We start from the raw sequence: 23469 nt of genomic DNA, 5'->3' as shown, positions 1-23469 counted from the left end.
GTTGTCAGTGTCCAAATATTTCCAGGCCCAACTGTATGTTTTCACGGAAAACAAAGACATTTCTACATGACCCCAAACATTTGACTGTTTGCATACTGTCAGAAACACAGGGTTAGAACCAGTGTGAGAACTGGAACAGATCAAAATGGTGAACCCAAATGCAGAAAACCAGATGACAGTTCTGTGCAATGTCTGCAAATATTTTATTGGATGAAAAGGAATGTCCAAACTCCAAAAATGTTCAAAAATGTCAAAGCTCAAAGTCAAGAAAAAACAAAAGAACCATACCAGTTTCACAAGGTAGCTATAGAATCCAGATGAGGCACAGCAAAGGATAGACCTAGACTTGGTCATGGCACTGGAAACACTGAGCAAATTGCTCAGGAGAAGGGTGACTTACATACACAAACATGCAACAAGGCACAGGTGACAACAATAGGACATAATGACAAAGACTGAAAACCAAAAAGAGATATCTTTGGCCACTAGGGGCCCCATTGTATGTCCAAAACCCTGACACATACAACACAGCACAGAAATGACTAAATGAATAAGAAATGTGAAATGGTGGTCCACACGTTTTTCATTTTCCACATCGGTCTCTTTTTCCCTCTCACACACACACACATTCCACCTCTCTTTCCACAGCCACAGTGACCACCTGTAATGCTGTTGAGAACTCATCCCAGTGTTTTGTGGCTTTGGGTGGAATCTCAAGCTAATTAACAATGCCGGTGGATGTGATTGCTTCAACTAAATTTGTGTTTTCTTTCACAATTCAGGATTTTCTAAAACATAACAAATCCAGTCAATAATTAATTTAATTATTTTTTCATTTAAATCTCACACCAATAATGCAGGTAATTCAAAAGGGTTCTCATTGAGATTTTCCCTGGGGTTGAATCCCCTGACCAATCACAGAATGAAATCTCACTCCATTTAGAAGTTGTCAGCCCTTTAAATATACAGTATCTTACAAAAGTGAGTACACCCCTCACAGTTTTTGTAAATATTTGATTATATTTTCATGTGACAACACTGAAAAAATGACACTTGGCTACTATGTAAAGTAGTGAGTGTACAGCTTGTATTACAGTGTAAATTTGCTGTCCACTCAAAATAACACAACATACAGCCGTTAATGTCTAAACCGCTGGCAACAGAAGTGAGTACACCCCTAAGTGAAAATGTCCATGTAGGGCCCAATTTGCCATTTTCCCGTCCCAGTTTCATGTGACTTGTTAGTGTTAAGGTCTCAGGTGTGAATGGGGAGCAGGTGTTTTACATTTGGTGTTATCGCTCTCACAGTCCCTCATACTGGTCACTGGAAGTTCAACATGGCACCTCAAGACAAAGAACTCTCTGAGGATCTGAAAAAAAGAATTGTTGCTCTACATAAACATGGCCTAGGCTTTAAGATTGCCAAGACCCTGAAACTGAGCTGCAGCACGGTGGCCAAGTCCATACAGCGGTTTAACTTCCACTCAGAACAGGCCTCGCCATGGTCGATCAAAGAAGTTGAGTGCACGTGATATCCAGAGGTTGTCTTTGGGAAATAGGCGTATGAGTGCTGCAAGCATTGCTGCAGAGGTTGAAGGGGTGGGGGGGGTCAGCCTGTCAGTGCTCAGACCAAACGCTGCACACTGCATCAAATTGGTCTGCATGGCTGTCGTCCCAGAAGGAAGCCTCTTCTAAATATGATGCACAAAAGCCCGCAAACAGTTTGCTGAAGACAAGCAGACTACTGGATTACTGGAACCATGTCCTCTGATCTGATGAGACAAAGATAAACTTATTTGGTTCAGATGGTGTCAAGTGTGTGTGGCGGCAACCAGGTGAGGAGTACAAAAATGTGTACTCACTTTTGTTGCCAGTGGTTTAGACATTAATGGCTGTGTGTTGTGTTATTTTGAGAAGACAGCAGATTTACACTGTTATAGAAGCTGTACACTCACTACTTTACATTGTAGCAAAGTGTCATTTCTTCATTGTTGTCACATGAGAAGATATAATCAAATATTTACAAAAATGTTGTGGGGTGTACTCACTTTTGTGAGATACTGTATAATTGCTTCAGACTATGTCACAACTCTTATGAAGCTCTTATCCAGAGTGATATAGGGGTGAGGGCACCTACTTTTATAGTTTTACATCCTGGCCCCCCATGGGAATTGAACCTAGAACTTTGGGGTTACAACCACCTAAAAACTGAGTTACATTGGTCCCTGTAGTGCAAATAGCCAGGCTAACAGCAGTTCAGGTCAGCCAGGCCATGTTGCTGGACAAGTTGACATTTAAAAAACAAGCAGACAGTTTATTGGAAGCAATTAAAATCCGGACCATCTGACATGATTTCCCAAAACACAGGGGCCTTGGTAACAACAGCAGAACATGCAATATGTGACGATTGGCATGAAGAGGACTAATCCTGTCATTAGCTACATAACATCTAGAAAAACACATCATCCCTTATTAATGAATCTCAGTTATTTAAAAACAAAAACACTGTCACCTTGAGAGCACTGAAATGCTCAGTCTGCACCTAACTGCGGTGCTTTACAGCGTTCCTCCACATTTAATGGTGTTTTTTCCAGGGATGATTGCCTTTAGTAAAACTTGTGCACTGACTGAGTTGATGTCAGAGGAACACTGGTGTAACAGACACCGCTGTAAAAGTGAATAGTGTATCTCTAACAAATATAATGACATCTGACACACAGCAGACTTACCACAAGGCCCTCTTTGTCAAGATATAACAAAGAAATACCAAAATCTCACAAATTAAATGTAGCATGACAATTTAATATGCAACATTGTTCAAAGGTTTGGGGTCAGTTAAAAATACCCTTGTTTTCCATGAAAACATACATAAAATTAGTTTGGGACAAAATTAATAGGAGGCGGTTTCCCAATGAACTAAGATGATCTTAAGATGTACGTAAGTGCTTTGTTATTTATCAGTGCGTTTCCCAAAAGCATCCGTACATCGATCATTAATTAACGAGTGCTCCGGACGACTTGTTAGTCCATAGTAACAGGCACATAACAGCCTCGTAACAGCCTCCCTCAACATGCGGGAGTGATCGCAAAACAGTTAATATTAAAGTGATAGATAACATATCAAAACAATTTGTTTAGACAAATTATATAATTAGTTCTTGAGTGGGTGTGAATGCATTTGTCAACTGAGGATAAAGAAAAACGTAAACGAAGAAATAATTCAGAAAAAGTGTCAAAAAGTTACGTTCACGAGTCTGAATCCCTGCATCCTAGGCTATAGGCTACTGTCTTTGATGGATAGGTGCTGCGCATCTATACTTCATCAAGAAGAACACTGACTTCTTCAGCTCTGAAAGGTTGTTTTCTCTTGCGTTCCATTTTTATTTCAAATAATTTGAATGGATTTTTCCAAATATGCTCTATATTCCCAGTTAACCAATCAGGTGTTGATTGCTGTAACATATATTCTATATAGCTACCCGAGGAACTGATACGTTGTCATGTGATCAATTTCCGGAGATATGATTTTGATTGAGATCCAAGTCTATGGAGTTAGATGTGTCTCAGATTTCGTAAATATATCTAGAAAATCTAGATTCATCACAACTCACAAATAAAAATAGTATTTGTAAATGTGAAAAAATATTTTGTAAATAAAACATTCTGTAAATATGTTAACATGAACATACGCACAGATTTTCTAGATATATTTATGCATACGACAGATCTAACTCCAAGTCCACCACATTGGTTGGATTTAATGTTCTGTCCACCCTAAATTTCACTACTACTTGATGTGAATTTTGTTTTTTTGTGTCCATTAATAGAAGATTTAAAAAATAATTACTGTACAAAAAATGCAATAGTGCAACTCATTGTCCAGAGTCAAAGTCAAGAGGCAAGATCAATGATCAATTTAGATTGAAATAATTCATTAGATAATAGCAATAAGAGTACATTTTAAACATAAAAATATTTATCCTATCATAACAACTTTTAAAATGTAATAATACTACTATTTTAATCTAATAGATGATAAAAGACCAAATACCTTTGGTCTATTAGGCTGATATTAAATGAGACTCAGAGATCCAAAAGATGAAAAGACTTATGCTATCTTCTCCTTAGTCATTGTCATTCCTTCCTGTGATCGTGGGATGAAAAGAACCATGAAAATCCCCTGTCACAAGATGGATTGGCTTGATGGGCACCTTACATAACAAAGTTCAAGCTGCACCCACATCAGCTCAAAAGATTATTAAAATTCTTTGTCATTGAACAAGTACAGTAAAACAAAATGCAGTCTGGTTAGCATATAAACAGAAATGCAAATCGAAGAGTGAAACAATGTAAAAAACAAATCTATGTATGGGAGTGGGATGAATAAATGCAAATGCAAGTACAAATGTCAGTTCTAAATTGAAAGTGCAAGGCAGCATGTGCAACTGAAATGCAGGGATAGCAAGAATGAGGTTCCTGAAGTAGACATGCATATGTAACAACTGAAAACGTCTAGTCAGACTTTGCAATGCATTGTCAGAATCCAACAGAGTCCAGTGAAGAGGGTTGAGATTCAGTGAATGTGCTGGCCACTCCATTACAGATCATCTACAGCTTGCTTTTTGTTCCTGTCTTATTCATATAATTTTGAATACAATGTGTAAAATATTATTTAAGCTTTAGATCATTGGTTATGTGCAAGCGTGCCGCACAAGCCCTGAAAAGTGAAGCCGAAACGTCTCGATCGCCCCCTGGTGAGTGGTCCCAGTATAGGTCATAATCCCCGCCCTCCCCATGTTATTCAATGGGACGCGAGACCAACTAAACAATTAAATTACCCTTTAAATATATTTTTTCCGAAGCTGGTTTCTGTCATTTACTGTAGTTTGTATCACGCTAATGTAAATTCAAGAGTTTGTTTTTAAAATAAGTTTGATTTTAGTTAGTTATTTAATGCTCTAAAAAACGGTGGTGTGACGTCGTGATTCACAGCTGTGATTGACAGCTATCTGAGCCGAGGAGCCACTGAATCTTCGGAGGACTGAGGAGATTGGAACTTTACATTTAATCTCTAAATTTCTATAATTGATATAATTTCACACGGACATAATGGGTTGTTCTGCAGTACATTGTGCTAACCGATCTGGCATTTCCAATCGATCTTAGAATTTTTTTCGGTAAGTTACATTTATAAACTATTTAATTAGTAAATAAATGTAATGGGCTAGCTAACGTTAGCTAAAAGACAACAAGCCTCGTTAATAGCCATGTTAATAGCTAGCAGGTGATCGTTAGCTAGAAGTTACCAATTATTTTTGTATTAGGCCTATTCTAAATTAAGGTTAAACATGATGTAAGTTAGGCTATAACATATCGTCTAGGTTTAACAAGCAAAGTTTGTACTGTACTTGGACTTGCGATTGATTACGGTATGCGCATTCTGCGAGGGAGAGTGAGGGCGGGGCACAGAGGTGGGGCCGTTGATTTCGCGGCTTTACGGCTTTACTTCCTTCTCGCTACTGCGCATAACTACTGCGCAGAACTGGTCCCAAGATCGCTATCTGCGCAGACGCAAGTCCAAGATGTCAGCGCCGTATCAGGACACTGGTGGCTTCATTTTTCACCAATGGAAAAGAGCGAAAGGGCGTCTTCCATTTTATATACAGTCTATGGTTATGTGGTGAAAACAAAGGTTAGGACGTTACATAGAAGTACTGGGTACATGACATTTCTTTTTGTGGTGCATTTTTTTATTTTGTTGCATGTTGGACCTCAACTTTCTGACACCAAAAACCGTCCACAGTCTTGAAACAGTGTAGTAGTTGTGTGGTTGAATTTATTCCTCCATTTTTTGAGTGACTGTTTTGGCAAATGTTTATTTGAAATGACACCCCTGTATTTTCTTCTAATGTGTTTCATGCTATTTATATATGCAACCGTTGTGTACATTTGGTGCTTCTGTGAGCCACAGCCGAGACGTGGCTGAGGACCGTTTGACTCTGTCATCAAAGAATTGCTTCTCTTACACAGGTCTGAAAAGAAAGGTCTCAAGTTGTGCTTTGTATACACAGGTATCCGAGTTCTCTATTTATATGTATGACATCAGATCTTTTTCTGCTACTGAAAGCATAGCTCCAATAGTCACGGTTCACCACTGGTATCACACATCCTGTTACTCTGTCGTTCAGGTCTCAAGCTCTCTTGTTCACTAATGTAAAATATGTGGTAGCTTATACATTGTATTGTTACATTGATTCTTATATATTTACCTATTGGTCATAAAAATTAAGAATTGCGCAGCAAGTTCAAACAGGTACAGTTAATGCAGGTAATGAGTGGAGAACAGGAGGGCTTCTTAAAGAAAAACTAACAGGTCTGTGAGAGCTTGAATTCCTACTGGTTGGTAGGTGAACAAATACTTATGTCATGCAATAAAATGCAAATTAATAATTAAAAATCATTCAATGTGATTTTCTGGATTTTTGTTTTAGATTCCGTCTCTCACAGTTGAAGTGCAGACCTCTACATGCTTTGTAAGTAAGAAACACTGCCAATTTTGCAGGTTATCAAATACTTGTTCTCCCCACTGTACATGAGTGTCTAGTTTGAGAAACAGGTCCTCAACTGGCAGATTCATTCTATAGTACCTGCAAAACACCAGTCTCAGCATCAACAGGCAGCGAGTCAGGCACCATAGTGTTTAAGCAAGCCTCAGAAAACGGCAGACCGCAACAGCTGTAGCGTTAAAAACAAAAGACTAAATTGGGCAGAAGAACACAGACACTGGACAGAGGAAGACTGGAAAAAAGTGTTATGGACAAAATCATCATATCTCAAACTCAGTAAGTTTGAGGTGTTCGGATCACAATATAAAACATTAGTGATGAGCAGAAGTCGACATCCGCGGAACCGCGGACAGTGCTCATTTGCATAAATATTTCGAAAAATAGATTTGCCATAATCGTCCGATTCCAATGGTATATTATTTGTAGCCACTTTACTGAAGTGTTCCGTGTATAATTTGGGTTGTCCGTGTATAATTTGAGTTGTATAGTTTGGGTTGCTATGGGAACTTTTCACCAGGCAACGACATTGATCATGCATCTTAGGCTAATGTGTAGACAAGAATAGGGATTACAAGGGTGTACTTCACTATATATGATGTTTTGAACCATAATACATCGTTTGTATTATAAATATGATATAAAAATAAATATTTAGTCCACATAGTATGGGGGTGTTCTTGAGTTTTGGGAAGAAGTTAGTAATTTTTCTGAGTTTATTAAATATATAAGTCCAAACGTAACTAGCGATCTAGTGCCGTTTTGTGTCATTACACCCAAAAACAAGTTAGATAGGGTTATAATCTTTCATTTTATAGTGTTTTATTTCTAGGTAGAAGAACCAATTTTTTGGGGGGTGCCTATATTTTTTACCTTCTATTATTTCATTATTTCATTATTTTCAACCCAATTACAGTGTAATTTGATAGTAAAGGCATGAAAGTATGAGGAAATACCATTTACACAAAACCTCATAATGCTTTCAAAGAAATATCTTGATGCTGAATGGCAGAAATGTTTTCCGATTTTTTTTTTTATTGCCTTTCAAACAGATGAGTTTTATAAATAGTGACCCAGAAGTCTATGTGTTTTTATTGTAGCCAGAGGGGTTGGTATTACCAGGATACATCATAATAGGTTGTATCTGTTACAGAAATGAATCTAGGACCCAAAATGTCCCAGTAGCGAAATCCAGCCGAAAGCCCCATAGGCTACCAAGGGTTAATAGCTCTTTTGGTCTTCTCCTGACAATCTCTTATCTCTCTCTCCCTTTTGGTCACAACACACGCACACACACGCACACAGAAGAAGAGTGACAGCAAATTGTGCAGATTAAATTAAAGTATTTTTGCCAACCGGTCCCTCTGTATGTATTTCATTATAGGTAATGTGTTTGTGTGATTCAAGTGTATAACTGTGGTTGTGTTGAGGTGTAATGTTTTCATATGGTTTACACTTTACAGTAAGGGTCACACATGCTTTTAATTAATGCTTTACTACTATTAAGTAATGCTAATGAAGACTCCACAAACGTTAATTATCTATTAATTAATAACCATATGGTTTACACTTTACAATAAGGGTCACAAATGCCTTTAATTAATGCTTCACTACTATATATTCTTGCTAATAGACAGCCTACAAACGCTGGTGATACATTTATTGGTTTCTAATATACCATAATGATCATTTAGTTAAAATGTTCTCACTATTTTGTAATTGTACCGTATGTGAGAAAAACAATTGTTTGGGGATCTCATCATCTATGGTGCACAATACCTTTACAAGATTCAGAGAATCTGGATTAATTTCTGTGCGCAACGGACAAGGCTGAAAAACAATATTGGAAGTCTGTGATCTTCAGGCCCTCAGAGGGCAATCCATTCAAAACAGACACCATTCTGTAGTGGACAGCACTGCATGGGTTCAGGAATGAAAACCATTGTCTGTGAACCTAGTTTGTTGATGCATCCACAAATCCAAGTTAAAAATATACGATGCAGAAGAAAGCAGATATAAACAAGATCCAGAAACGCTGTCGCATTCTCTGGGTCCAAGCTCTTTTAAAATGGACTGAGGCAAAGTGCAAAACTGTCCAGTGGCCTGACAAATTTTAAACTATTTTTGGGAATCATAGACACCCACGTCCTCTAGGCTAAAAAGGAAAGAGACCATCCATCTTGCTAACAGCGTACAGTTCAAAAGCCAACTTACGTGATGGTGTGGGTGTGCAGGGTGTACATCTGTTAAGGCACCTTTAAAGCTGGCTAATTTGAATACATGGTTGTGGTTTGGATACATTACATTACCAGCACTGTCTAATGGTAAGAGGCAACTGTTTTTTCTATACGGTCAAATGTTTGTCTATGGAGGTCATATATATTTTTACAATAATTAAATTACACAAAAATGTTGTATAACTGAATAATTATAAAAGCCGATCCAGAGCATGCTCAATGGGTGACATGTCCGGTGAGTATGCTGGCCATGCAAGAACTGGGATGTTTTCAGCTTCCAGGAATTGTGTACAGTTCCTTGCAACATGGGGCTGTGTATTATCATGAGGTGATGGTCGTGAATGAATGGCACAACAATGGGCCTCAGGTTTTCGTCACGCTATCTTTGTGCATTCAAATGCCATCAATAAAATGCACCTGTGTTCGTTGTCCATAACACACACCTGCCCATACCATAAACTCACCACCACCATGGGCTACTCAATCCACAACGTTGACATCAGCAAACCGCTCACACACACAACGCCATACAAGCTGTCTGCCATCTGCCCTGTACAGTGAAAACCGGGGTTCATCCGTGAGGAGAACACCTCTCCAAAGTGCCAGACGCCATGGAATGTGAATGTGAACTGCAGTCAGGTCGAGACCCCGATGAGGACGACGAGCATGCAGATTAGCTTCCTGAGACGATTTCTGACAGTTTGTGCAGAAATTATTTGGTTATGCAAACCAATTATTGCAGCAGCTGTCCGGGTGGCTGGTCTCAGACGATCTTGGAGGTGAAGATGCTGGATGTGGAGGTCCTGGGCTGGTGTGGTTACAAGTGGTCTGTGATTGTGAGGCCGGTTGGATGTACTGCCAAATTCTCTGAAACGCCTTTGGCTTATGGTAGAGAAATGAACATTCAATTCACAGGCAACAGCTCTGCTGGACATTCCTGCAGTCAGCATGCCAATTGTAGGCTCCCTCAAAACTTGCGACATCTGAGAAAATGTATTACATTATATACTGACAACTATATTGTCAAAAAACTATTTTCAATGAGTTTTAAATAAGTTACAGCATGTATAATGTTCCACTAATGTGTTTTTTTCACTCTATACTCAGGATTGGAGAGCCGCTGTGATGTTAGAGAGGTAGAAGGTCAGTATTATGGAGCTCTGGGAGGGACTGTCTATCTCCGTCTGGTCACTGATGACATCGAAAATACTGACATCAACTTAAAAAAAGATCCCTCTGGAAAATCTATAGATCTTTTCAGAAGGAAAAACAAAACCAACTTCATTAATGAAGCCATCAAATCTAGATCAGAATTCTTTATCAACAATGGGACATTGAAGATATCAAATATAGAAAGGAGTGATGCTGGTGAATATTCCTCAGAAACATTCAATTCATCTGGAATATCCCTCACCTGCATAAGATTTCAACTGTCCATTGAAGGTAAATATCCTACTGTAAAAACACATTTTAATTTGCTAAATAATCTAATATACCTAAAATGTTACCAAAGATGTTTTGATTTTCTAATATTTATTTCTGTGTAATATTTGTTGATTACTTGCTGCACTAAAGCCCAAATCAGACTACTCGCATATGCACGCGTACGCTGCATATAGAATGCATTGGAATTAATGAGAGTACAGCCGGGGCGCGAGCATCAAGACCTCAACAGCGTCACGGTACATTCACACATTTTATATATTGTGTGAATATATAAAAATGTATTGAAATAAATGTTTAATTCAAATGCAATTCTAACAAACTGCAATGCTAGCTAGCAAACCAATTTGCTATAATTAAGTAGCAACCAGTCACCTAAAGTAGCTAGCTATCTAATATTGACTCCAGAAGCACCAACTATCTCCGCCAGCTGTCTCCACATTGCATTTTTTCGTTTGTGTATTCTGTAGGAAAATAGCGTGCAATCGTACAGCTCAGGGAATCCCATCACTGCTAAGAAAAGTTGTTCAATTGTTTTCATCCATCTTTTTAAAAAGGACTGCAAATGTAGACAATTTAACTTTATTATTTTGGAACTAAAGTTCTGTTCTTTTAATTGAGGCCATTTCACAACCACTTCTGCAAAATCCTGTGATTGGTAATTCCCCAGATGTAGGCCCGTGTGATTTGCATAAAGTTGGAAACTCTGAAGTTTTCTTCGCCTCTCGCAGATCCCATGCATCGCCCACTTAAGTCACTTGATCGACATGCTTACCCTTCATTGAATTGAATTGAGCCATCGCCCCCATTGCGAATAGTGGGAATGTACCGTCAGAGCCCCTAAAATTAGAAACCATGTCTATTTTCTTGTATCTACGCACGCATCTCTTTTTCAAAAGAGCTGATATATAACACAGAAAATACTCACCCCTCATTCACACATAAGCGGTGAAATCGCTTGCGGTTCCGCTAGTGACAACGGGAGACAGTTGACATTGTCAATCGGTTACTTTTTTCAAGCTGGGAAAAGTAGCCTATTGCGTTCCAGGAAAAGGCGGGCCCAACATAAACAAAACATAGTTATTTCCATTCATTAAAATGAAAGAAAACAGGGGATTTGAGCAGATTTATCTGCTATAGCCTACTAGCAATTCAAGAGAACCGTGAGAGACCCACTGAAACGGTTCATTAACGAAAATGGGTGCATGCCATTTGTTTTAAAAATTACATCTACTGTAGCTGGTAGTATTTCGTTTTGGTTGATAGCAATAGCTAGCACCTTATGTATACGTATTATGTATTAACTGATCGAGGGTAATTATAGGTCCGAGACTCTGAGCGATCCTTGACCACGCTATATTGTTTCTTATATTGTCTCGATAGACCTTGAGTGTGACGTTATAATTTCCTCCTGTACTTGTACTAGTAAAATTAACTGTTAGTCCGATGTGTTGGTTAGGTTAAGGTACCTCCTACAAGCTTTCCTATTGGTTTTCTGGTGTGCTCTGGCTTTCTGAAACAGAGAAGGCGGGAAGCCTTTTTTGAATGGCTAGCAATGTAGTGCTTTCGCTTTCAACAACGGCATGCCACTTATGTGTGAATGAGATGTCAGTGTGCCCCACCAAGTAAGGAAATTGTTTGGCGTGCATTTTCAAGACTGGCCGGGTTATATTTACATTTGGTTGCATATGTAGTTAGTACATTTGAGCTAGCTTGTGTGGTTGCATGAGCTACTTGATAGCACTAGCCGGCACGCTGTTTGCTTAAAATTAGAAGGCCCAAATCAACCACTGCTTAAACATGATACTTTGCACCATGAATTCCAACTTTCTATGTTCCTAGCAAAGTATAACTAAATAATCAAAGAACAAAGTTTGTCGTAGTGGCTCGTCTAATGTGAAATGACCACTTCAAAATTACATGTCCAATAATGACGCTGTTGTCGTTCGTCTGTGATGCAATTTGGGCTTTAGACTCTACCCATTAATTTCTGACATTGCTTAAATTAACGCAGTACAGTCTCCCCCTCCCCCTTCATTTTCTTGTCATGCAGAAGGAGGCAATGAAGTGGCCACATTGTCTCGAGTAGCTGTATTCCTGGTCCTTACTGTGATAGTGGCAGTTTTCTGGATCCACTGGAGGAGGACACCGCCCCAGACAACAGGTCAGATGGGTGAAAATCCAACACCTCTAACAAACCTAAGTGGATCAATAGGACACGGATGTTCACAATGTTCAATCATCTCAGTTAACTAATGCTTCAGTGTTGTTTTGTTGGGTTTTCTACTTTCCTTATTGTAGGCCTGTATTGTTTATCTTAGTGAGGCAAGTTTGGAGCTACAGATTAACCAACTGAATTTGGAGGTGGTGAGATGAATGTGAAGCATTTATTTGGATGAATTTGGGTTTAGAACTACATTATTTCATGGGCTAGTATGTTTGGCTTATGAAGCAGAATGGAATGTTCAATCAGACATGGCCACAGTTTTATATTGCCGGCTTTATTAGATTAGATTCAGCTTTATTGTAATTGAACAAGTACAGCACAAAGGAATGCAGTTAGCATCTAACCAGAAGTGCAAATAGAAGAGGGCAGAAAATGTATTAAGTATATGTATATTACAAGCGTAATGTATAGATGTAGAGATGGCAATTCTAAATGTGCAATTAAGGCAAATAGAGGCAGGCAGAAAATGTAGTATAATTATATATTAAGTATAATGTATGTTACAAGTGGGATAAATAGTTATGTGGGTAAATGTGAAATCGAGGCAAATTGAAGGAGTAAGGTAGCATGTGCTACTGGAAAGAAAATGGCACATATTTGCAAAGCAACATTACTCTGTGTTGTGTCCTCTAAGAAAAGTATAGAACTAAATTACACCCATATTACATCTTTTGTATTTTCCACATTCTGAATAATGTTATTCATGAGGGGTATTTATTTAACAGGTGTTTCTGAGTAGCCCATAGTAAAATATCTAGGCATACAGGAAGAGATTTGATTAAGGGATGATCTTACTACCTTTTATAAAAGCCTCATCATGTTGTTTTCTGTATAACCCAAGGTAGACACATCTGTTACAATTGAAAACATTTTTTGTCAGACTTTGCAAGGCAGTGTCAGAGTTCAGTAGTACAAAGGGAGTAGTAGAACAAGGTCCCTGAGAGGCGGGGGGGTTTATTGTTGGTGATGGGTTAGAGAGTTCAGCAGGGTTATTTTAAATGGGAAACTGTTCGTGTGCCTGCTGGTGCGGGAGCGAAGAGACCTGTACCACCTGCCTGATGGGAGGAGGGCAAACAGTTTTTGGCATGGCTGTGAAGGGTCCTTGATGATGCTGCGTGCCCTGTGCAGACACTGCTTATGCTGGAGATTTACGATGGCTGGGAGCTGGGCACCAGTGATGTGCCGGGCGGTTTTCACTACCCTTTGCAGGGCCTTCCAGGTGGCTACGGAGCAACCGCTAAACCATGCTGTTGCATAGTTAGTCAGTATGCTCTCGATTGTGGAGCGGTAAGTTCACAAGAATCTTGGAAGACAGCGGGCCTTCTTCAGCCTCCTCAAGAAGTACAGGCGCTGCTGCTTGACCCGGGCTGAGGGTCCTCAGAGATGTGGACATCCAGGAATTTGAAGCTGGACACATGCTCCACCTCAGTGGAATCGATTAGAACTTGTTGTGGAAATTTCTATAACAATGTATTCTCTCTGTATAAAGGAGTGAGTCCCACTGTTAAGATAGGTACAGGAATGTGTGGGATCTGGTATTTGCATAGGGGACATCTATTGTCTGTCCAGATGGAGATCAATGGGTTTTAGGACAGGATAGGAGAAGATACAGCAAGGGGGCAGTAAGGTCAGTTGGCCCCTTTGGGTAAACACTACAGTAAACATCATGGCAGGAAGGATAAGGTGGGGGAAGATAGCATTTGATGTGTGTGATAGAACAAAGGGAAAGGTGTTTGATTGACATGAAACAGATGGCAGCATCTTACCACACCCCTTTTTCCTATGTAATAAATACTGTCGAAATGATGTTTTTATTTAGAAACTATCCACCGTTACTTTGTAACCTGTATACTTTCTCCTTGCAAGCAAGATTAAAACCGTTTATTGCGTAATTGATTTCTCTTGTCTTACCTACCATTTTCATAGAACTATTTGGAATTTGTAAATTGCCATCACAAACTGCAGCCTTTAGACTTTCTGTAATCCATAATGTGCTCCTTAGTTTTCTTTGCTTTGGGAGCCAGATTGTTGTCCTCTCTGTAGGCTGACTCGTCATTGTCACTGATAATGCCTACCACGTGATGTAATTTGCGAACTTGACGATGGTGTTGGAACTGTGTACAAGAGCGCAGTTGTGGGTGAAAAGGGAGTACAGGAGGGGGCTCAGCATGCAGCTATATGTTTTCTACAATCTCATGCAGCCTTATGATGAGATTGTAGAAAACAAATAAAATCATGTATCAATCAATCAATCAATCAAATCAATCAAAATGTATTTATAAAGCGCTTTTTACAACAGCAGTTGTCACAAAGTGCTTTACAGAGACACCCGGCCTTAAACCCCAAGGAGCAAACAACAGTAGTGTTGAATTTCAGTGGCTAGGAAAAACTCCCTAAGAAGGTCGAATTTTAGGAAGAAACCTAGAGAGGACCCAGGCTCAGAGGGGTGACCAGTCCTCTTCTGGCTGTGCCGGGTGAGATATTAAGAGTCCAATTGGAATAATAAATACATTTCTCTTGGCTAAATCCAGAGTATATTTGATTTTAGACTAGGTCAGAAGTATGACAGTGTATCACAGTGCGTAGTCAATGAATCCACATCATACAATTCAGTACCTAGTACTAGTACTCAATATACTCTTGGGTGCACCCTATATCACTAAAGCTATAAGCTTTAGTTCAGAGTTAGCTCAAATAAAAAACCAATACACTCAATAAAACACTTACAAGTCACAATCATTTGTAAGTTTGACCTTATGAGTTAGGTAACATGTATGGGTATATGGACACGTCTGAATGTATGTTAATGTCCGTGAATGTATTTTCTGAAATCTACCAAACAGTGTAACAGTGTTGATCAAAGATTATTCCCCAGATGGATTCTGCTGGGAAGCTCACCATCCTGAAACTAATTTGGTCTTGAAAATAACAAAAACAAAAAACAAAAACAAAAAACTTGACCAATTCTGTGTAATTTGGTAGACTGAATACTCAAAATGGTGACAGCCAGTGCAACCTCGCTGTTTCTTCTTAAAGAAACAATGATCGTATTTGTTATTTTGTAGTTTGTTTGTCTTTATTTCACTACATGCTTGTCTTCTCTGGCTCTGGTTAAGTGAGGCAGGACATGTGAGGCTGGACATGTGGAGCTTAGCGAGAGGGAAACCTTTCATTATTTCTCTCCAACAAAAAAAAGAGGCACACCGTGAACTGAAGGCTAAAGCACAAACAATGAACCACAAACTCAAGAAAAACAAGAGCAACTTAAATAGGGTCCCCAATTAGAGAAAACAAGGTGCAGCTGCCTCAAATTGGGGAGAACAGAAAACTAGAGGCACCTCTGCGGTCAGACTGAGGTCCCCAGGCATATAGAGATGCCAAGAGGCCCCCATGCAGACCTGACTGTACCTAACAGAAAAAAGGACTTGTGAGTCCTGAGTCCCTAATAAAATTAGTTTAAAACTAACTAATCGTTCGCAAACTGCTCATCACTACTGTGTAGTAACACATACTTTCCCCATTGTCAAATCTCTCCACAGATGCTAATGGAAGCCAAGAACTGGAATATGCTGACATCACTGTTGTGTAGAAGGGGAATGTGAGGAAGGTTTTGGAGGAGGTGGAGTATGGACAGGAAGTAGTGTTGGAGGGTTCCAGATTAAACACAGTGAGAGACAGACCTACAAGGCAGGAGGACACTGTTTATGCTGGAATAAAGCCTGGACAGTGAATGGGAGATTCTTCAGTACAGCCTGGAGTTGCTTCATTTGTCACTGTAACAACAGTCTTTCTCTACATATTACATCGTTCTTGTATTCAAAGTTTCCGTAAACTTTGTCATTACATTCACATTTTACAGTTATGTTCATTGTTTACCAGAATAAACAACCCAAAAACCAGGCTGTCTAAATCTGTAATCGTGTTTCTGTTGATTTACTGATGTTTTCCTGTGATGTAAGATCAACCTGAACATACATCACATCATACAATATGTTGAAACAAAGTATTGATAGTTGGTAACTGTAGAAGTGATCCAGAACCAAGTGGACCCACTGAAACACAACACTAACTATCATCCTCAATGGTAGAATGGTGCCTTTTTAAGTTATTTTTTTGTTCTTATTCTGCATCGAAGAAACTAACACAGGTGAACACACCTTTGCAATCCAGAGCATGTTACATAGTTCCACAAGACTAAATGTAATTTGTCTAGCCATTAGCTGCAACCCAAAGTGAGTTAGTAGCATCAGGGATATATTTCAATTTGGTCTGACCTCCGGTACGTCTCTACTCTCCTCTCAAATTCATTTCTTTCTCCCTCTCGCCTGTATTTCTGGTTCACATTTTCACGCTTTATAACGGAAGGTTTATACTTATTAACAGTAGTGGGCCAATGTCAGTCATGACCAGCAGTGTGTAAAGGCTGATCAGGGTCATGACACAACAGCTGTCCATTTCACATCCTCACACCCAAAAGAATCATCCCTTTTTAAAACAATGTCTCATCTGATACAAGAGCCATGTAGCCAGCCTGGCTTCTTTTATAAAGAGGAAGTGAAACCTTGATAAGGACTCTGCTCAGCATCAGAACCTATAAATATTTGTCTTTTATATCACTTTCGCGTTGGTTTTGTTTACTGAAAGACAATTTGAGTTTGAGGACTTTGTTGAAGGACTGAGCATGGAGGCTGTTTTAGGATTGTTTGTGATCTTAGTAGGAGTTGAATATGGTCAGAACATACCCAGAGATCCACATACTTGGATGAAAAATCACAAGAAATTTGAAGTTAATGTGAAGACGTCTTGATGTCTTAGGAAAAGTCTTAAAAAGACTTGTCTTCATGTGTTATACAGAAAACAACATGATGAGGCTTTTATAACAGGTACTAAGATCATCACTTAATTATCTTCCTGTAGGCCTAGATATTTTACTATGGGCTACTCAGAAACACCTGTTAAATGAACACCTCTCATGAATAACAATATTCAGAATGTGGGAATGTTGTAATATGGGTGTATTTTAGTTCTATACTTTTGTTAGAGGACACAGCACAGAGGAATGTTGCTTTGCAAATATGTGCCATTTTCTTTCCATCCTTGGAAACAGCAGAAAGGGTAATGGTTGGACATGTGGTGCTCATTACCCCATACATCCCCCATACATCCCCCATACACCCCCCATACATCATGTCCATACATTCTGGGTTTGGATCCAAGAACATAGGGTGGTTGGAACATACATTGCACTTATATGATTGGAAGACAGCCAGGTAGTGGAAGGGATGTGTTATATGTTTGTCTAGTATAAATGTGCTGTTAAAGACAAAGACATTTGGATAAGCACAGAGACATCTGGAAAGACCACGAGCAGGGAGATGGGAAGAAGGCCGAACATCTAAGACAGACATGTACTATATTTTATGAATAAACAACAAGGAACGCTTCTCCTCCTGACTTGGGTCCGTTATTATTCTGCAAAAGAGCCAGAAGCCAAGAGTTTTCACAAAGTAAAATACAACCCTGTTTTCCAAAGGTTGGGATGCTGCATAAAATGTAAAAATAAATAAATAAAATAAAACAGAATGCAATGATTTGCAAATCATTTAAACCCAATATTCAATCGAAAATAGTACAACATATCATATGTTGAAATTGAGAAATGATATTGTTTCTTGATAAATATATGCCCACTTTGAATTTGATGCCAGCAACACTTTTCAGAAAAGCTGGGACAGGAGCAACAAAAGATAGGAACAGTTGTGTAATGCTAAAATAAAAACAAGAAAAGGAACCAGGAAAGCCTAGTTCGGACCGGGCCGTGATTCAAAGAGTAGAAAATGAATTATACAATGATAAATACTACAGAAATTCCAACAGTTAGAAATAGCATACATGGTCTATTTTTCATCTGGGTGGATACACAGAAAAGAAGATCTGGGAGGGACTTTCTATTATCAGGCACCCACTAATGCAACAACATATTATGCATTTGTGAGATTCTGCTTTGTTCTGTTTTGATTTTGCCATTCTCTGTGTTTCTGCAGTTTTGTTGTTATTAAACCCTTTTGTAGACCGTTAACTCTGCGCCTGGCATCCTGCTTACCAAAACGTGACAGCATTTAAAATAAAATAAAAAACCTTATGGGAACTAAAGATGTAGTAAAAATGAGAAACATCGTAGTCCATCCATCCATCCATCATCTTCCGCTTCATCCGGGGCCGGGTCGCGGGGGCAGCAGTCTAAGCAGGGATGCCCAGACTTTCCTCTCCCCAGACACTTCCTCTAGTCCTCTAGCTCTTCCGGGGGGACACCGAGGCGTTCCCAGGCCAGCCGGGAGACATAGTCCCTCCAGCGTGTCCTAGGTCTTCCCCGGGGTCTCCTCCCAGTGGGACGGGACCGGAACACCTTCCCAGGAAGGCGTTCCAGAGGCATCCGAAACAGATGCCCAAGCCACCTCAGCTGACCCCTCTCGATGTGGAGGAGCAGCGGCTCTACTCTGAGCTCCTCCCGGGTGACCGAGCTTCTCACCCTATCTCTAAGGGATCGCCCAGCCACCCTGCGGAGAAAGCTCATTTCGGCCGCCTGTATCCGGGATCTTGTCCTTTCGGTCATGACCCAAAGCTCATGACCATAGGTGAGAGTAGGAACGTAGATTGACTGGTAAATCGAGAGCTTCGCCTTGCGGCTCAGCTCTTTCTTCACCACAACAGACCGATACATTGACTGCATTACTGCAGAAGCTGCACCGATCCGTTTGTCAATCTCCCGTTCCATCCTTCCCTCACTCGTGAACAAGACCCCTAGATTCTTAAACTCCTCCACTTGAGGCAGGCACTCTCCACCAACCTGAAGTGGGCAAGCCACCCTTTTCCGACTGAGGACCATGGCCTCGGATTTGGAGGTACTGATTTTCATCCCCACCGCTTCACACTCGGCTGCAAACCGTCCCAGTGCATGCTGAAGGTCCTGGTTAGAAGGGGCCAACACGACAACATCATCTGCAAAGAGCATCGTAGTCAATATATATATTAACAAAAGGGCAAAGTTCTTTGAAGGCAATGGGACATTATAGCTATTAGAGAGGAATGAAACTTTTAGATATAGTTGGGTGCTGTACACCTGTTCATTGAAGGTAAGACATTACAGAAAGCCACCAAGAACAGTATGTTACAAAAAATCTAAAGAGGATATTCTCTAAACCAGTGGGTGTGTACCTCAGGGGTTCTCAAAGCAAAGCAAAACATTGTTGGTGGTACAGTAACTGAATAAGGTTGGGAACCATTACTAAAGGACCATTACTAAACCATTAATAAACTGCATTTTAATATACAATCATTGCTTACTATAGCTTTCTGTAGTCGCTGCAGGGATCCTCTGTTAACACAGCTCATTTAATTCCTCCAAGCCCCAGTGTCCACTCTTGAAATTAGCATAAATTTGAGCATTTCTCAACTCTCAACTGTCACTTGGAGATTAGATACACCCTACTGTCGCCGTGATTCGCTGGCTCTCGTTGGAAATGAATAAGAGCATGTCTCTTAGTAGTTCTAGAGAGCGTAACAACTGCTGATGTACATAACAACTGCTGATGTAACAGGGCTTCATGAAATAAATGTGATTGATTGACATCATGGATGGTAGTTTGAGTCCCTGGGGAAAGCACACTTAACTGAAGAGTTGAGCAAAAATGAATCATGTGACTGTTGTTTGTTCTGTTTTGTGAATAGCTTGTGTGGTTCTGAGTACAAGCGGCTAAAATGGGTTTTCTCAGAAGGGTGGCTGGGTTCTCCCTTAGGAATAGGGTGAGAAGCTCAGCCATCCGTGAGGAGCTCGGAGTAGAGCCGCTGCTCCTTTGCATCGAAAGGAGCCAGTTGAGGTGGTTCGGGCATCTGGTAAGGATGCCCCCAGGATGTCTCCCAAGGGAGGTGTTCCAGGCACGTCCAGCTGGGAGGAGACCTCGGGGTAGGCCCAGGACTAGGTGGAGAGATTATATTTCGGCCTGGGAACGCCTCGGGATCCCCCAGTCAGAGCTGGCAAATGTAGCTCGGAAAAGGGAAGTTTGGGGCCCCATGCTGGAGCTGCTGCCCCCGCGACCCGATACCAGATAAGCGGATGAAAATTAGATGGTTCCATGAACCTGAGGTGCAATATGTAGAAAACACCGCCACCTGCTGTTTAAAGAGGGGAAGGACCTCAGCCTTAAATACTGGTCTGTTTTCTCTGTACTTGTCAATTACTTATCACCAGATGGGGTTGTCTTTGAAAACAAGGGTACAATTTCATTACAGCTATTAAATTGACCCACTGGTCAACTGATTGAGCATAAATATTGATGTGACCTTATAAGGTCATGTACTCTTCTAATCTTCAATGAGCACATCCAGAAGAGGACTTGCCACCCCTGAGAATCCAGCCCCTCTCTAGGTTTCTTCCTTAGTTCCAACCCTACTTTTTCCCCAGCCTCTGTGCATCAATTTCTTGTTTTTGTTTACTATTTTAAAAAGAAAATATATGTTTCTGGTCATCACCATCTTATCATATAGGTTTAAAATGTCTCTCATGGACAATAGATTGTATATCAATGAGATGGGCCTGTATGAATAAAGGTTAGGTCTCCACTGACCAGTTAAACAGGAAATGAGATAATCATATCTAGTAGACCAACTTGAACAAGACCTAAATCTCTGTTACTCAAGGTGTTAAGTAGTGATGAATTAGTCAAAATACATTTAGGTGAAAATCCCATTACATTACAATCTGGTGTATTGACCTTTTTGTGCAACTCAGTTTCGTGACCTCCAGTTTGTGTGTTTCTTCCAACAGCTTTGCAATGGTTGATGTTAAGATACATATCTTCAAAAGCACAACCAATACCTTTTGTTTCTTATCACGCTGCCTGAGATATCCCAAGAGCCAATGCTTTCCCAAGGAGCTGCTAAAGCAAATTGGGGTAAAGCAACCATTTATGAAGGATGCTGTCAGTGGTGTATAGTCAAAAACACTGATCTACAAAGTGGATATTTATCAAAACTAATGGGTGCCTTGTCATAGATTGTTTACAAGAATGCTACAATTTAAAGTCTATCACTGGTTGTGAAAACCTGCACGCAACAAACTATTACTTTATAACAGACAAACATGAATGCTGTTCGTGTTCTTGCTTCAACACTAAGCATGTAGCTTGTTTGGAGGTCATTTGAAGATATGAATACCTGTGTCTGTGCTCAAACTAGTGTGAAAATGGATTGTGTAGAGGGGTGCATTCAGCTAACTAATAAGAACCAGACAAGACAACAAACTGAAAGGTAACCTTTACTGGGACATTTACTAAAGATACCATAACATAAAACACATAGAAACGTTAGATGCCTTAAACAACCATTAAACAGGGAAAAGTGGAAGAAGAGCTGTGTGAACTGGGTCCACTTAAAGAAAATGAAGAAAACCAAGACACTACGCTTCCTTACACCTCTGTCCGTGTCTTCTGACTCTAATTCCTAGCAAGCTGCCTAACTGCTACAAAAATATAGGAATGACACCCGCTCGCATCTTGTTTACTGACAGTCTTCATGTGTTTCAGAAGACATTAAAATAAAATCTTCAGCAAGGAGAAGCAGTGGGAGTTCAAGAAATTGCTAGACCCCATAACTGAACACTTCAGGGCAATGCCAGCCTACTTGGCTATTGAGAGCAGAGAAGACCTGATTGTTGACTACAACTGTGGTTCTCAAACTTGTTCCTGGGCACCCCAGAGACACAGCTTCCAAAACTCAGCATCCTTGCCAACATTAATACATCATACTAAATCAGTTGTCCAACAGAACAAGGTTCCTCCGCTACATAGTCTCACAGTGAATGCACACAAAAAAGTGCTGTAAAGGATTGTGTAGTTTAGTGTAATTTACGAAGACCTGATTTTAGCAAAAATGCATAAATGTACAGCCAACATTTTGTGCGTTTCTGTGAATTCTAAGGGGACCGTATTTCTCCCATAGATTGTCATTAATGTGGAATGATCTGTCGATTAATGTGGGAGACAGACATAGTCTCAATCTTCAAGTGTTTACCAATTCTACAGACTCATCACTTCAGTAAGGTCTGTGATTAAGTGTAGTCTGGCCCAGGGGTGTGAAGGGTAACTGTTTTTGCCTGGTGGGCTCTCATATCCACTGGGATGTCCTCTCTCAAATATAATTTAGGGGTGGTATTAGGGGTGTGCAAAGCAGCCAGTATATGAGTGAGTGACGTTCAGTATCTGAACGTCACTCACTCATCCGGGCATGTACTGGGTCTCATGAGAAAACGCAGCTTTTTAATATAACGGTTTTCTTGTTCCCGAATACAAATATTTTTTTAAGTATTTAGTTGAAATAAGTATTTGTAAAAACCACGTTATTTGTGCCTTTCTGAATACCGTATTCGGGTTCGGCTCCACACCTAGGCGGTATCAATGGTCTACTCAGGTTTCCACTTGCCTTCCTCGTGTGATATGAGTCAGCTCTGAGGGCTACTTTTGGTCCTCTCTCAGGGCATTAGCAGTCGGTTGGTGACCCTTTGATCTGGTGCTTGGCAATGTGGTTGGAGTTCCTTCCTGGTTGGCCTTTTCTGGAGTCACCTTCGGATGGGACCAGTGTCTCAGACTAACCCTTGACCCCTCACATAAACTAATGCAATGTAAACAGTTGGGACTGAAACGGGAGGGGTTTAGAATCATATGAAGGTATCCTCTTGGATCCATGGAATGTTCTCAGGAGGACATGAGCCCTTGGACCACACCTCAGGCCTGATTACTCCAAGCTGTCCTTTTCCAAAGTCCTCCTGGTTCTGTTCTGTTTCAGATCTAGTGATGATTATCTCTGTCTGGTTATCTCTGTCCTTGTCTGCCTGTTCATACAGCTGATGTGGATTCTGTTTAAAGACTCTGGACAGAGAACACATTTATTTATTGACCTGCTAACCCTCGCTGTAAACTGACTAACCCTCGCTGTGAATCAAAAC

At 40.2% G+C, this 23469-nt stretch overlaps 2 protein-coding genes across 3 annotated transcripts in view; both read left to right on the top strand.

Annotated features, from left to right (window-relative positions):
- LOC105025841 overlaps positions 1–23469 on the top strand; it is a 200583-nt gene that overhangs the window by 94939 nt on the left and 82175 nt on the right. The gene's annotated exons all lie outside the window — the stretch shown is intronic.
- The window catches only part of LOC114839122, a 34094-nt gene that overhangs the window by 7104 nt on the left and 3521 nt on the right, over positions 1–23469 (top strand). Inside the window, exons 2-4 of one of the 2 annotated variants that reach the window (XM_034291723.1) lie at positions 9908–10243; positions 12297–12407; positions 16010–16295. In XM_034291723.1, coding sequence (XP_034147614.1) covers positions 9908–10243; positions 12297–12407; positions 16010–16059 — 497 coding nt within the window. In that variant the 3' untranslated portion in view covers positions 16060–16295. Of the gene's footprint in view, positions 1–9907; positions 10244–12296; positions 12408–16009; positions 16296–23469 lie in introns of those variants that run through there. The other variant, XM_034291722.1, reaches the window with a different exon arrangement.

Source organism: Esox lucius, chromosome 4 (assembly GCF_011004845.1).
Source record: "Esox lucius isolate fEsoLuc1 chromosome 4, fEsoLuc1.pri, whole genome shotgun sequence".
In the NCBI taxonomy this organism is placed as follows: domain Eukaryota; kingdom Metazoa; phylum Chordata; class Actinopteri; order Esociformes; family Esocidae; genus Esox; species Esox lucius.
The sequence above is the reverse complement of the archived record's forward strand: the minus strand, read 5'-3'. Positions and strand labels throughout refer to the sequence as shown.